A 16,612-nucleotide genomic window follows, 5' to 3' on the forward strand; every position below is an offset into this window, starting at 1 on the left:
GATATATTAGAAGATGGTAAACTGGAGATGGAGAGAAAATTCACACTGCCTAAGAGGCCAGTCAAAACATGATCAGTATCTAACGAAGGAAGTGTAAGGGGGAATGGGGAAGAAGAGAAAGCAGAAATCCTCAGGGCCTGGGGACTAAACTGTGTTAGTATAAGAAGACACTGCACACCAAAGTGGAGAGTACAAAAGCACAAACGGTGAATGAGAAAGGAAGCAGAATGAAGATGATAAGCTCTATTGTAGACATGGTATGTTCAGGTGTCTGCAAATAGCCAGGTAAAGATGTGTACACTAAGCAGCTGAGAAAAAGGTCTGAAATTTTTAAAAAGAGGGATCTGAAGTAGAAATAATGATTTGAAAGTTAACCTAAGAATAATGTTTTAAATCATGGATAGGAATGAAACTATCTAGGTAGAATATTTAGGGTGAAGAGAAAAAAGAACCACCAACAAAACCCTAAGGGTGAAACACAGACAAGAGAAGAAACTACATAGGAGAATAAGGACCAACAGTCTGAGAAGAAAAGTAAGAAAGAGTTTCAAGAAGTAGTGAGATAAAGACTAGTTCTGAAAGAAAAAAATGGATTTAGAATTCAGTCAAGATGAAAATGTTCCCCTACTATCCTCCAATTTTTCCCTTTTTTCAAATTAATTTCTAAAAAAACATAATTGTTCATACCTGGTAAGGATAGGTACCATGTCCTGTCCACTGCCATGTTCCTTTTCCCACTGCTCCAGCAGGGTAGTGAGCTCAGCTTTGGAGTCTACATGCACCGCTACTGTAGTCATGGCTTGGCCTAAGGAATCAAAAATATACATAAATAACATATGAACACAGGCAAATAAACCTGACATGCTTCCTACAGAAAAGTGAGAAGGGGGAGAAGAGGGATGAGTAAGCAACAAAAAACTTAACTCCCAGACCCTTCAGATAATTTTGAAACCCAGCATTGGGAGCCAGGATACTCTTCTTCAAGTCCTTTCACCCCCTCCCAACCTCGGTTTGCTCAACTGTCAACTGAGACAAGGAACTGGATCAAAATCGTGACTCTCACCCTTTCTAGGATCAGGAACCCCTCTAAGAAACAAAAAGCTAGGGTCTCTTTCGCTCCTCAAAAATGCATACACCTGCGGCGCCTGGGTGGCTCAGATGGTTAAGCGTCTGCCTTCGGCTCGGGTCATGATCCCAGGGTCCTGGGATCGAGTCCCGTGTTGGGCTCCCTGCTCCTTGGGAGCCTGCTTCTCCCTCTGCCTCTCTCTCTCTCTCTCTCTCTGTCATGAATAAATCAATAAAATCTTTAAAAAAAAAATGCATACACCTGGGGCACCTGGATGGCTCAGTGGGTTAAGCGTTTGACTCTTGGTTTCGGTTCAGGTCATGATCTCCCAGTCATGGGATCAAGCCCTGCACTGATGAGCGAGGAATTGGCTTCGGATTCTCCCTCCCTCTCCTTCCCCCTCTGCCACTCCCCCACTCTAAAAATTATTATAATCTTTTTTTTAAAAGTGCATACACCTACATACCACACACACACACACACACAAATCCCTACTCTAGATCTCTGAGGTCCAAAACTTTGAAGCTACTTTCTTTAGTAGAATATGTAGCAAAAATTACTCCCCAAAATCTTCTGCTCTTCTAAGTCTTTGGAGGAAAGTTCTATGAAAGATAAATAATATGTCCCTGTCAATTTTTTTTTTAAGTATTTATTTGAGAGAGAGAGCAAGTGTGAGAGAGCACAAGCAGGGGGAGAGGGAGAAGCAGGATCCCCGCTGAGCAGGGAGCCTGATGTGGGGCTCCATCCCAGGACCCCGGGATCATGACCTGAGCCAAAGGCAGACATTTAATCGACTGAGCCACCCAGGTGCCCCGTCCCTGTCAATTCTTAACAAAAGGCCAAGAACTAAAGTGGGTATCATGAAAGTTTAGAAGAAGCATTATAATTATAAACCCATTTGTCCTTCAGGCTTCCTAACCTCTCTCACAGCTGATTTCCTAGAAGGAGCATGAGAGGCTGGAGATAGAGAAGTTGTTGGGTTGAGTGGTCAGCCCAGGGATATAGAAGGACAGGGAGCTGAGACAAGCTTTGCAGGAGCCGCCTGAGAAATCCACATGAGGAAAAGAGGTTTATTTATAAGGGGCTCCAAAAGGGATAAACGAGACCCAAATGTTTAGATGGTTTACAGATCAACTTCTCTGTCAAAGCAGTCTTAGGATCAAAATGTCAGACCTTCCATGCAAAATTTGTATTTTCACAGAAACAGCAACAATTCTATAAAAACAGTCTAACACTAGAAAGAGATTACTGGCGGATCTAGGATTATTACTGACTCTTCTAAAGATACCTACCATAAGACCAAAGGAAATACTTGTGAAAGATACCACCAACTCTCTAAAATGTAAACATTTGTGTTTTAATAAAGTAGAGGCAATTCTAATAGTGAACAGTGATTCATGTCACCCAAGGACAATAAGTGTTTCAAAAAAAAATTTTTTTTTTTTTTTTAATTTTAAGCCTTCTTTTCTACAGAGAAGAATCCACATTTTCAGTCTTTCTAGCTAGAGTCAGAAAAGGAAATGCTGCAGGTGTGACTAATGCGGACCTCTGACTTTAACTTAAAAATCCAGGCTGTACTTTTGACTGCAATCAACTAACTATGCATTTTTTAAAATAAACTTATTTGGAATAATTTTAGATTTACAAGAAAGTTGCAAAGGTATTAGAATTCACATATACCCCTTTCCCAGTTCAGTTTCCCCTAATGCCATCGTATTATTTTATAGTGGAATAATGTCAAAATTAAGAAACCCAACGTTGGTATATTATCATTAACAAAACTCAACTTGATTCAGATTTCACTGGTTTTCCATCCATGTCCTTTTTCTGTTCCAAGAACTCATCCAGGATACTACACTGCATTTAGGTGTCATGTCTCCCTCATGTACTTTGGTCTATGATAGTTTTTGAGTTGTTCCTTGTTTTTCATGACCTTGACAATCTTGAGGAATACTGTGGGGGAAGAGTGGGGGCATTTTATGATAAAGATCTAAAAACTGTGCAAAGAAGTTAACAGCAAAATTAAGCTCTTAAGATACATCCTAAAAGTGTAAGAGAGAGATGGCTTTACTGGTGAACTCTAATAGAATGTTTAAAGAAAATTAACATCAATCCTCAAATTCTTCCACAAAATAGAAGAGGAAGGACACTTCCTAATCTATCCCATGAAGCCAACATTACTCTGATGCCTAAACCAAATAAAGCCAACACAAGAAAACTACAGACAAATATGTTTTATTAATACAGATGCAAAAATCTCAACAAAAAACTAGCAAGCTGAATACAGCAGCACATTAACAGAAATACATATCATGACCAAGTGGGATTTAGCCTAGAAATGCAAAGGTGGTTTGACATACAAAAGTCAACTAATGTAACATATTAATAGGATAACGGGGGAAAAAAAGTACATCTGATTGATACGGAAAAAGCATCTGATAAAATCCATTACCCTTCTGTGGGTAAAAAAAAAAACAAAAAAAAAAACTCAAATTGGGAACAGAAGAGAACTTCCTCAACATGGTAGAGGGCATTAAAAAAAAAAAAAACCCACAGCTAACATTATACTCAATGGTGAGACTGAAAGCTTCTTCCCTAAAATCACAAAAAAAGACAAGGATGCCTGCTTTCACACTTATATTAAACATCATACTAAAGTTCTAGCCAGAGCAATTAGGTAAGAAGAAAGAAAGAAAAGGCATCCAAGTTGGAAAAGAAGAAGTAAAATTATCCTTATTCACAGGTGACATGATTCTATACAGAAAGAATCTGCAAAAAAACTATTAGTGCTAATTAACAAATTTTAGCAGTTACAGAGTACAGATCAACACACAGAAATCAGGAATACTGCTACATGCTAGCAATGAACAATCCAAATATGAAATTAAGAAAACAATTTCACTGGGGCACCTGGCTGGCTCAGTCAGAAGAGCATGCAACTCTTGATCTCAGGGCTGTGAGTTTGAGCACCACATTGAATGTAGAAATTACTAAAAATAAATAAAATAAAATGAACTTTTAAAAAAAAACAGTATCATTTATAATAGCACCAAAAATAATAAAATATTAAGGAATAAGTTTAACCCCAAAAAGCACAAGATTTATACACTCAAATCTATGGGGCGCCTGGGTGGCTCAGTTGGTTAAGCGACTGCCTTCGGCTCAGGTCATGATCCTGGAGTCCCAGGATGGAGTCCCGCATTGGGCTCCCTGCTCGGCGGGGAGTCTGCTTCTCCCTCTGACCCTCCCCCCTCTCATGTGCTCTCTTTCTCTTTCTCTCTCTCAAATAAATAAATTTTTAAAAAAATCTTTAAAAAAAGATTTATACACTCAAATCTATAATACACTGCGGGGATAAATTAGAGAAGAACTAAATAAATAAATGGAAAGACATCCTATGTTCATGGATTAGAAGACTTAATATTGTTAAGACAGCAATACTCTCTAAAGTGGTCAATAGTCAATACAATCCCTATCAAAATCGTAATGACCTTTTTTCGCAAAAATGGAAACACTGAAAACCAAAACTATCTTAAAAAAAACCGAAGTTGGAAAATTCACACTTCTGATTTCAAAACTTAGTACAAGGCTACAGTGATCAAAACACTATCCTACTGGTGTTAGGATAGGCACATACACCAGTGCAAAAGAACTGAGAGTCCAGAAATAAAATCTCACATTTATGGCTAACTAATTTTCAGTTAAGTATGCCAGACCATTCAACAGGGAAAGAATTTATTGCAAGACCAGTAGACTGTTAGTAGAAAGACTAATGGTATTTCTACAAATTGTGCTGAGAAAACTGGATATCCACATGCAAAAGAATAAAGCTGAATCCTTGACTCATACCACATAAAAAAATTAGTTCAAAATGGATAAAGACTTAAATGTAGAAGCTTAAACTATAAAACTCTTAGAGGTAAACATAGGGGTAAATCTTCGTGACCCTGAAACTGGCAAGGGATTTTTATTTGTGACACCAAAAGCATAAGCAACAAAACAACAAACAGATAAATTAGACTTCAACCTTTAAAACTTTTGTGCATCAAATGACATTATCAAGAAAATGAAAAGACAAACCATGAAATGGGAGAAAATATTTGCAAATCATATATCTGATAAGGATCCTGGATAGGATATACAAAGAACTCCTACAATTCAATAACAACAACAACAACAAAAAAAAAAACCCTGATTTTAAAATGGGCTGAAGGGCACCTGGGTGGCTCAGTTGGTTAAGCTTCTGCCTTTGGCTCAGGTCATGATCCCAGGGTCCTGGGATTGAGTCCTGCATCAGGCTCCCTACTCGGGGGAGAGTCTGCTTCTCCCTCTGCCCCTCCCCCCACTCATGCTCACTCATGTGCACGCTCTTTCTCTCTCGCAAAAATTAATTAATTATTTAAAATGGGCAGAGATCCTGAATGGGCACTTCTCCAAAGATCCACAAATGGCTAACAAGTACATGAAAATATGCACAACGTCACAGGCCATCAGAAAAATGAAAATCAAAACCACAATGAGATACCACTAACACCTACTAGAATGACTCTAACCAAAAAATCAGAAAATAAGCATTGGCAGGATGTGGAGAAACTGGAATGCACACTGCTAGTGGGAATGTAAAATGGCACAACTACGGAAAACGGTTTGGCCCCTCCTCAAAAAGTTTTAAGAAAAAGTTAAATATAGAATTACCATATGACCCAGCAATTCCACATCAAGGTACAGACCCAAAAGAATTGAAAACAGATATTCAAATAAATATTTGTACACAAATGTTCAAAGTAGCATATTCTCAATAGCCAAAAGGTGGAAACAGCCAAAAGATGTTCATCAAAGGATGAATGGATAAACAAAACATAGTTACATTCATACAATGCACTATTATTCAGCCATAGAAAGAAATGAAGTACTGATAGATATTAGAGCTACTAATGAGAACTGAAAATATGCTAAGTGAAAGAAGCCAGGCACAAAAGGTTGTATGTTGTAGGATTCTATTTATGTGAAACATCCAGAATAGGTAAATCTATCAGAAAGCTGCCTACTGGTTGCCAGGGGCTTGGGGAAGGGGAAAATATGGAATGATGGAAATTGGGTGATGAAAATGTCTTGGAACTAAAAGAGGTAATGGTTGCACAACATCATTAGTCTACTAAAGGTCACTGAACTGAACAGTCTAAAATGGTTAGTGATCAATTTATGGTATGTGAATTTTACCACAATTTTTTTTAAGTGGAAAAAAAGGGGTGCCTAGGTGGCTCAGTCAGCTAAGCGTCCAACTCTTGATCTCAGCTCTGGTCTCGATCTCAGGGTTGTGAGTTCAAACCCCACACTGGGCTCCATGTGCAGCGTGGAGCCTACTTTAAAAAACTAAAAATAAAAATAAAAAAATAAAGGGGAGCCAGGGTGGCTCAGCCAGATAAGCATCTGCCTTCTGCTCAGGGTCCTGGGATCGAGCCCCCAGACTCCCTTCTCGGTGGGGAGCCTGCTTCTGCTTCTCCCTCTCCCTCTGCCGCTCCCCCTGCTTATGCTTGCTCTTTCTCTGTCAAATAAATAAATAAAATCTTTAAAAAAATAAAAATAAGGGTGCCTGGGTGGCTCAGTCATTAAGCGTCTGCCTTCGGCTCAGGTCATGATCCCAGGGTCCTGGGATGGAGCCCCACATCGGGCTCCCTGCTCCTCAGGAAGCCTGCTTCTCCCTCTCCCACTCCCCTTGCTTGTGTTCCTTCTCTCGCTGTGTCTCTCCCTGTCAAATAAATAAATAAAATCTTAAAAAATAAAGAATAAAAAAATAAAGTGGAAAAAAGATCAGGTGGGAATGCCTACTGGTTAACTTAAGTGATCAACATAGTAGAGCACATAAAGCCAAAGTTTAAGGAAAACATTACATTTAATAAAGGTCAACCCAAGAGCATTAAAATAACAATTTGAGTTCAATTTAGAAACATATTCTTTTGGCATAATCTTCAAAACTTGCAATTAATTATGCTTAAGAATAATTATAACTTTGGAAATGATCACTTGCCCAGGAAAAATATAAACTCAGACTAAAATAATATCAATGATAATTCATTTAATTATGAAAGATGATTAATATAAAATGTTAAAGGTGCAGTCATCTTGTTGTGCATAGACAGTGAAGGTACATTACTCAATTCACCATGTTTTAAAGTGAGCTCTTTAAGTGGTACACAGAATTTATGGCCTATCCAGTAATGACACAATAGTTACCAATTACTAAATATTAATATGAGACAGATACTTGGCTAGTTTCTTATGTTATTCTGAATTTTCACAACAACCCTGCCCTTTTTTTACAGATGATAGAATGGACCAAGAGAAGTCCCAAAGACCAATCAACTGGTACTTGGTAGAAAAGGGTTTCAAGCATTCACATGCCAACTCTGCAAATATACCTGTGAGATCTTGGTCAAGTTATTTAACTTCTCCAAATCTCGACTGCCTTATCTGTAAAATGAGAGTGGTTGTTGTGAGGGTTAAACGGTAATACTGTCCAGGCAATGAAATAAGATAAAGTCCTACAAAAAATATGTGGAACGTCTTCATCCTAAAGGTTGCCTGCCAATATTTAGTGGTCAGATGTGTCTGCAACTAATTTCCAAACGATTCCACAAAATAAGAAATACACACCACACCTATAGAGAAAAGATAACAAAATATCAATAATCATGAATCTGGATGAATAAACAAATGTTCATTTCACTATTCTTTCAACCATTTGAAAATTTCCATAATTAAGAAGTTGAAAAAAATTAAGACGCATTTCCTTTCCTAATTTGAACCAGCTCTCAAATATATGTCAAATGAGAAAAACAAAGTGTATGTATATGCATGCACCTGCCCCTTGAATAAAATATCTGTGGACGAACACACAAGAAACAGATAATACCTATTACTCTTGTGCAGGTAACAGTCTTTCTGAGGAGTAATGGTAGGATAAAGATTTTTCAGGATAGGTTATTAACCCAGCTCTATCATTTTTCCGCTATTTTGTAAACTTTTTAACTGTTTAAATCATAAAATCTGTCCTCCCCAAATACACAATACTTAATGGCCTATTCGGCAGAAACTACACCAAAGCCTAAAATCAAGTCCATGTTAAGGACAGATCTCAAAAGGTTAAAATCGGGAAACAAATGTCTTAAAGCATTCTTCCTTATTAAAAAAAAAAAAAAAGCGGGGGGAAGGGGGGAGAAATCCAAGTTTGGAGCTTCAAGTAAAATTTACCCAATAATTAATATGACATATAAGATCATACATTAACAATTTTCTATTAGCATCCATGACAATGACAAAAAAATAAGGAAACTGATATAAGCCCAATTTCATTCACTTCAAACTCTTGTGGTTCATTCTACCAGATTCGTCCCCTATTAAATTTAATAACTGTACAACAAGTAGAACAGTAAAACACTGTGCTCAACTACTCAAGAGATTTTGAGCAAAAATGACTTCTTCTATGTTCTCCACTTTCTGTACCTATTATCTCCTTAACATCCAAAATATATCACCACTCGAAAATAGATAATACTGGTATACACAAAAATCTTGACAGATCAAGCAAAAAAATACCGAATCAATTCCTAAAGAGTCTACATATACAAGCTTATATAAACCTTAAAGGTAAACTCCAATACACTGGAAAAGAAAATTACAGGACGACACTGCCAATGAACCCCTCACTCTGTACGTTAAAGCGTGTAGTACAGTAAGATGATGCTAATAATTAAACGTGTATACTAATTAAAAGGCTTAACTGAAAAGGCAGAGTAAAGAAAAACTGAGGATAATGTGACGTATGCAAAGACGATTCATTTGGGATTCTAAAAGAACCATTACACACTCCAAAATTATTCATCAACAAATGCGAAACCCAAGCGCTAACACTTGGGTAAGAGGAAGTGAGACGGAAATCGTCTAGGAAGCCAAGAGTTAAGCAAATGCCTGTCACCCCAGTTGAAAACGACTAGAACCCCCGGAAATAGGCTCCCGGGAAGCTTGGCGGGCACTCAAAGGTTGGATTCCACGCTGCAAGACCCACACACCTCTCTCTCCACCCCTCCCCTCCACCAGGGGGTGGGAGGAGTGCCCGGAAAGCTCCGCCCCCCTCGCCCGGTCAGAAAGCCGGACGGGTGCAAAGGGAGGTGGCACGAGGCCGAGGGAGGGGAGAGCCCGCCCAGGTGACTGGAGCTGGAGGCGGAGACACAGCCTGGGAAGGGGGCCGCCGTACGGCAGGGAAGATGGAACCCCCCTGCCCGTACGGAACGGAAAATGGAAAGACTGGAAGGAAAAAGGTTGACGAGGGGAACGAGAGGCACCCCTCCTCCAGGCAGGGGCAAGCACACTCCTGCCCCCCAATCCGGGCGGAAGAGTTACTCTCGGGAAGCTTCTTTTGCGGACTGGGAGAAGAACGCGGAGGCCCCGCCCCCGAGCCAAGAATCTGGAGAAGAAAAAGTCCTGTCAGGCCCCGGACCCAGCCTCCCCGCCGGCCCGGCCCGCCCCCTCCCCGCCGGCGGCCCAGGCAGGTGCCGCCCCTCCCCCAGTCCGGCGCCCACTCTTCCTCCCGCCGGCCACGCGCCCTGTCTTCTCTCGGCCTTCCCAGAGAGCCGTCTCCCTCCTTTCCCCACTCACCTTCCCAGGCGGCTCCGCCGCTGCCCGCTGACCCCGCCAGCGGCCACAATTCACACACACCGCCTCAGGTCCCGCACTCACTCTCCCTCACTCACACACAGCGCGACCACAGATCCAGGGCGGCCCACATATTATGCGTCACTCGCGTGTTACGTGCCTCGCGCGCGCGAGCGCGCGCGCACCCCGACTTGGCGCGAGGCTCGCTGGCAGGGGGCGGGAGGAGAAATCGAAGAGCCGCGGGGCCGCCTGGGAAATGAAGTTCAGCTTGTAGGGGCGGGGCCTACCAGTCTTGATTGGTGCTTGAGCACTTACTCCCCGCGCATTGACTTCTGGGCTTTATAGTTTTTCCGCATTGACGCGAACTGCTGTGTACTCATTGGCAGCTTCGGAAGGCGGAAGCGAATAGAGAGGGATCCGATCCACCCAAGCCAGCGTTACAACCACTTGACACCTTCTCAGTACCTTATTCGGCTCTGTGTGACAGGGGTGAGCCTCTGTTCTATTCTCTCATTTGCCCCATTATACCTAGAGTATACCAGTATTTAGGAAAATATTTCCCACAAGCATATCAGAAATCACAGCACTCATTAAACAGAAGGCACTGGTTTTTCTTTGTCTTTATGTTCAAGACCTAACCTGTAGGATCAATAAGTATTTATCCAGGTCTCGTGTGGGGCAGAGAAAAGGGAAAAAATTAAAAGACCATAGATTAAGTCAGGGCTGACCTGAGAGTTCATCTAATTTAATTCCTTTATTTTGCAGCTGGGAAAATAAAGGCCCAGAAGGAGTGAATGACTTGCCTAACATCCCACAAGCAATTAGCAGTGGAACCAGAACGACTCCTGACTCTGACTCAGGTATCCCTTTTTAGGGACATGAAAAATAAATGTGACTCCACAGCTGACAGAATCTCTCCCTGACAAGATCCTACCCAGCCTTTCTTTCTCTGGGAGTACTGAGCAAGTTTCTATGCCTTTCTGTGGAGTCCTTACAGACAACATTTTAACAGGGGTGGGGACACAGGACACAGCAAGCCTGTTGCTGTGCTCAGGTTCCACAACTAGTAAGAAGCTAGCCAGAGCCTGGATGCAGGTCTCTTGATTCCGTTCCCTGCTTTCCAGAAAAGAGACCTCCCTCCTCATTTGTAATTTGGAGTAGCTGCTCAGGCACAAAATTCTAGAATGTGAGGTGGCAGCACCACAGACCTGTCACCTCTCTGCAACCCCTTCACCTGCCGTGACACACAGCTCACTTCTCTGTGCTTCTGGAACTTTGCCTATATTAGTAACGGGCACTACCATTTCCTTTGACTTTACAGCAGGCCCAGCTCTGAGCCAAGTGTTTAACCCAAGCTTTTTCATACAAACTTCACTACCACCCCCACAGGGTAGATACGGGTAGCCACCTATACACATGAGAAATCTGAGCCCAGAGAAGTGGCCCAAGGAACGGGGCGCCCAGGTTTGTGGGTCCAGAAGCTGTACTCACAACTTTCCTACCCCTATCCTCTAGCACTCCTACAGCTGAATTTCCTGCCATGCCTCCTGAGCCATGAATCCAAAATGCGTGAGGTTGGAACATTTATTATTTTATTTTAGATTTTTTTATTTATTCATTTGAGACACAGAGATACGGAGAGGGAGAGAGCATGAGCAGGGGGGGAGAGAGAGGGAGAGGGAAAAGCAGGCTCCCCGCTGAGCCAGGAGCCCAACGTGGGGCTCGATCCCAGGACCCTGGGATCATGACCTGAGCCGAAGGCAGACGCTCAACCATCTGAACCACCCTGGCGCCCCGAGGTTGGAACATTTAAGCCTTAGATAACCCCCCTCTTTCTATGGTCTAGCTAGCACAGCAGTGACTTCCCTGCTGACTGGGGTCCTGAAAGAGCCTTTGTGGGAACCCGGGGTCCTGCTCACCTGCTCCTGGTGCAGCCTCAGTCTGCCACCAGATGGCACTGCTCCCCTTCAAAAACCCAGGCTAAGGCCCTGGGTCAATGATAGGATTGAAGAGTATCACAGAGGAACTTTAGAGAAGCCAGGACCCAGAAGGCTGGGAAGCAGAGCAGGAGCTATACAAGACCGATAGAGCTGTTCCCTCCAGAATCTTTGCTCCATAATGCCTGCAGCCTCCCTCCCCCTGCCAACACACACACGCACGCACGCACGCACAATTGATGGCACACCCAGCCTCCCACTCTGGGAAGGGGAAGGGACAGCACCCTGGTTTCCAGGCTCCATACACATTCCAGGCATGCTCACTGACACTCACTGATGCATTTCACAGGACAGGAACATGTGCCCGATACACAGGCATGCACACCTATGCATTGGCACCAGTCCTCACAGACAACACTTTCACACTCAGTACCTGCAAGCACAAACCCACACACCAGGCTTGGTCTGACACATTGCTTCTGAATCACTGAAAAGAGATTCCTTGGCCTCTTTGGAACATCTCTGGACTGTCTCCCTCTGCTCTGCCTGTGCCCAACCCCTCCCTGTGGTGTGCCTCAGAAAGCAGCCACCATACAAAAGGGCAATAAGTCATGCTTACAGGGCTGCCCGGTGGCAGAGAAAGAGCGAGAACAGCCCATCCCTAGCCCCAACACCAAGGGCTACAGACTTGGGTGTGCTCCACCTGCCCTCACCCCTAAGCATGCCCATGCACTGGAGTAGGAAAATCAATAGCACCAAGTCTTCTGAGCCTCAGGATGCTCCACCCCTGTCTACCACCCCTTCTCTGCAGTCACCTACTTCCAGGCCCACCAGCCCCAGGTGTTCTCACCAGCCCATCCCCACTCTGGTGCCGTACAGTTCCCGTACCTCCTCCTACAACTCCTTGGGGCCAGAAACCAAAGCCAGCTATTTCCACATCCACCCCTGCTTCACTGTTGACTGAACAAGACTGTTGCTGCAAATGTCCACGGGTCACAGGAGCCACCCTGGAGAGGCTGAGGGCTGCCCAGCTCTGGAGACCCCAGTCCGGACAAAGAGGGAATTCCAAGTCATTCACTTGGTGCCCTCCCCCCGCCTGTGAACCCTGGCAGCCCCTAGAAAAATGTCCCACTGCCCCTCCGCCTATGCAGTGTGCACAACAACCACTCCCGTGTGAAAGCGTCCACATCTATCACTCTCATTTTGCAGAGGGAGAAATTGAGGCTCCACAAAAAACAAGGTTAAGCCCCACCTTGTCCAGTGGCCACAGCAGCTGTGGTCTCCAGAACCCAGTCCCTGCCTCCTGTTCCCAGAGGTACAACTTCACAGAGGGGCCTGAGGCTCAGGTGAGAAATGAAGCGCGATCCTCCCCTGAGGCCCACCCCAGCTCCCACCTACCAGGGTCCCAGCGAGACTGAGGAACCTCCAGAAGAGCACTGTGCAATCTTTAGAACATACTTGTACTTTTTTTTTAAATACAGTTTATCTGGGGTGCCTGGGTGGCTCAGTCATTAAGCGTCTGCCTTCGGTTCAGGTCATGATCCCAGGGTCCTGGGATCGAGCCCCACATCGGGCTCCGTGCTCAGCGGGAAGCCTGCTTCTCCCTCTCCCACTACCCCCTGCTTGTGTTCCCTCTCTCACTGTGTCTCTCTCTGTCAAATAAATAAAATCTTAAAATACATACATACATACATACATACATACATACAGTTTATCTGAAATTAAAAGTTAACTGGTCATCTTTATATTTTATCTGGCAAACCTCTGCAGAATCACTGCTCAGCCACGGACCCCAACGACTCCCCACCAGTGGCCCCCAGAGCTTCTCTTAAATCATCTGTAAAATAGTTAGAAGCAAATCAGAACAGCTGTCTCCCAATGGGTCTCATTAAAGATTAGACAGGCTAAGCAGTCAAAGCTCCTGTAGCCACAAGCTGACAATGTGGGTGATATCAGGCTCAAATTCTTCCCTTCCATGCTTCTCTCTTTAACCCTATCACTTAGGGTCAGGAATGAGAAAATAGTTTTTCCTCTTTACTGGGAAGAGTTTGCAGAAGGAGACGGGTCAGCAGTTGGGTCCAGCTTTGGAAGAAAACAGACCTGCATCCTAATACTGGTGCTGCCCTTTACCAGCTGTGGGGCCCTGGCCTAATCCCTTCACCTCTTGAGTGTCAGTTTCCTTGGCTGGAAAGTGGGAATAAGATCTCCTTTCTAGCATTGAGGAGTAAATGTGATAATGCATGTAAAATGCTTAGCTTGAGGCCTGGCACACAGTAAATGCTAGGGAAGTGATAACTATTCCTATCTTGATTATTCTTGGTCTAATGCTGTCCCTGTTGCAGTTTTTTTTTAAGATTTTTATTTATGTATTGAGAGAGAGAGAGAATGATAGAGAGAGAGCATGAGAGGGAGGAGGGTCAGAAGGAGAAGCAGACTCCCTCCTGAGCAGGGAGGCCATTGCGGGACTCGATCCCGGGACTCCAGGATCATGACCTGAGCTGAAGGCAGTCGCTTAACCAACTGAGCCACCCAGGCGCCCCCCTGTTGCAGTTCTTCAGCTGGTTTCTCTTTGCCCCCTAGGACTGCCTGCTGGAAGAGCTTAGGTTTTCCTCATTTAAATGAGAAAAGAGCTCCTCACCAGGAAAATCCTAGGGCATATTTTCAGAAGCTCTGGGAAGTAGAGGAATAACCAACCTGGGGGAATCACCTGTCCACTCTCTGTCCCAGCCCAGAACGGAAAATTGCACGGATCAGAGGGTGGTTTAAGAAGATCTGCTCCTAGGCCTCCTCATGCCTTCAAAGGCTACCACCGATCAAGGGTGAAGGCAGTCAAGGCCAAGGAGCCCCTTGGATGTGAAGCCAGACATGTCACCCTCCCCAAACCAGCCTATCCACCCAGCCTCCCTGCTGGGATGAAGCCTGCATCTGGAACCCTTGCCCAGAACACTCTCACTTCTTTCCCTGGGTCCTCTGGCAGGATGGTGATGTCACAATCCAAGCAGAGGGCAGAGGGAGTGGCCAGATATGATATACCCTGGGCTACCCTCACAATGAACCCACCCAGCACAAACAAGGGCTATAGCATGAAGAGGGCTGGCCTCTGCCCTCCAGGTACCCCCCAGGATTTGTCAGATGTCCCAGCCTGGCTGCCAGTTAACATCCCTGTTGACTCCTTGGGCCTGCCCTTTCCAGAGGCTATGCTCCAGGTTAGAGGTTGGGGAACAGGTGCAAGGAAGGTAAAGAGAAAACATCCCCAACCTCTTTTGCCTGAGCTTCCTGAAATCATAAATTCCTTCAGGAGAAACAACAGTGGAGTCAGCACTGGAGAAAAAAGGCCTTGGGTTTTTGGCCATACCTGTTTGTGGCCACCAGACCTCTCTCTGGAATTCCAGGATCTCAGTCCTGACCCATTTGAAGGTATGCTGGAGGCTGCTGGGGCAGACGCCGATGAAGACTATGGGTCACATAAAGCTTCTATCAGTTTTTTCACTTTGCAAAGCCTGGAGAAGAATGGCTTTGTCTAATGGGAGGAGGCTGGTCTGATTCCAATTCAGAGGCCAGAGGCCCACCACTACCACTTGAAGTAACCACCACCTCCTGCCCCTCCCTAAACCTCACTGCAATGGGCCTGGACCTCTGAGAAATATTACCAGTGTAGCCAGGAACATACAGTTAGGCCTGGAAGCTGAAGTCATCAGGGAAAGGTGTCTCTAAGTGTAGATGTTTTGGGCTCTTACCATGAGGCAATTCTTCATTCCCTCAGAGGTGGGGGTGTCTCGCCATGAAAAGTCATAGGATGTTTCTGGAGGGAGCCTCTCAGCCCAGCTCCTGCTTCATCTGGTCCAAACTTGTCACAAGATAGCCTTTTGTGAAGTCACAAAGCTGTCTGCCTCCCCACAGGATCAGGGACCAGGACAACCAGGGATTAGCGGGCATGACTTGGGGGGTATGGAGGGCTTCAGAAGTGGCCTTTGGACTCCGGAGGGAGGTGTGGGGTCCGGAGGGGCTCAGGTTGCAAAGCATGAGGGGGTCAGTTAGAGACCTGGGGATGAGGACAGTTTCTCAGATCTTCGTCATGGCCAACAGGTGAGAAGAGCAGGAGCCCGGATCTGTGGTCTTTGGCCATCACCCTGTCCCTGAGACCCAGGAGAAGAGGGGAGGGAAGAGAGGGCCTGCACAAACTTAGTACGTGTAAAAGTTCTGATCACTGATGTTCTGGATGTTCCATGGCAGAGAGAGGTTGAGACCTCTGAGCTGGGGACCCGCTCTTCCCCTCAGTGCAATACATTCATGGTCATTCACTTGTGGTTGAATGCTCTACCTGTTTCCCGGGCAAGCACATGCTCTCCAATTCTGCTGCACTGATAAGCAGCCCTGATGGCCTTGGGATGCCCTCACGCATTGGACTGCTCAGAGGAAGAAGGAGGTTAGGAGAAGACATGGGAGTACCTAAAGCCCACTCTTTTCACCACCAGAGAAACCAACGCAGGAAAGAAGACAGGAGGGAGAAGAGAGTCTCGCTACATCTAGTGTGAAAAGTCACCCACTGTTGTGGAAGGGTCACAGTTTGTATGTGGGGGATGGGGAGAGCCACCTGATTGAAGTCTTGTTTTAAAAACAAATCAACAAAAAAAATATTTTCGGTGAAGTTAAGGATTCCTGAGTTCTGGCTCCATGCCTAGCCTCGTATCCTGTGCCTCTTGGGCTGAGGAGGATGCAGCACAAGGTAGAGATGACATGTCCTGGCCTCAAGGGCCCACAATCTAGGGATTGAGTGACTGTGCCCAGCTGCCTCCCTTAAAGAGAAGGCTAATGTCCCAGGAAGTGGTGGGGCAGCCGGGAACCCCGGAGCCCTGCCTCCGAGGCCAGGTCTCTACGTTTCCCTGAGGGTAAGAACGGACTGGAATCCTGAGGGCTTTTGACATGAGAGCCAGAGCAGCTTCCCCCCCTCTCAGGG

The 16,612-nt window shown here is 44.8% G+C and overlaps 1 protein-coding gene across 4 annotated transcripts in view; it reads right to left on the reverse strand.

Moving 5' to 3' along the window:
• Positions 1 to 15,493, reverse strand: part of DCAF1 (DDB1 and CUL4 associated factor 1) — a 72,894-nt gene extending 57,401 nt beyond the window's left edge. For 3 of the 4 annotated variants that reach the window (XR_003517808.1, XM_027581685.1, XM_027581683.1), the window contains exons 1-2: positions 9,722 to 9,846; positions 688 to 805 (exon numbers count right to left, since the gene is read on the reverse strand). Coding sequence is in view for 3 of the 4 variants with exons in the window: in XM_027581685.1 (XP_027437486.1) it covers positions 688 to 797 (110 nt within the window). In the remaining variant the exon portion in view is untranslated. Of the gene's footprint in view, positions 1 to 687; positions 806 to 9,721; positions 9,847 to 15,392 lie in introns of those variants that run through there. The other variant, XM_027581684.1, reaches the window with a different exon arrangement.
• Between the last annotated feature and the right edge of the window lie 1,119 nt (positions 15,494 to 16,612).

The sequence above is a fragment of the Zalophus californianus genome, chromosome 1 (genome assembly GCF_009762305.2).
Source record: "Zalophus californianus isolate mZalCal1 chromosome 1, mZalCal1.pri.v2, whole genome shotgun sequence".
NCBI lineage: Eukaryota > Metazoa > Chordata > Mammalia > Carnivora > Otariidae > Zalophus > Zalophus californianus.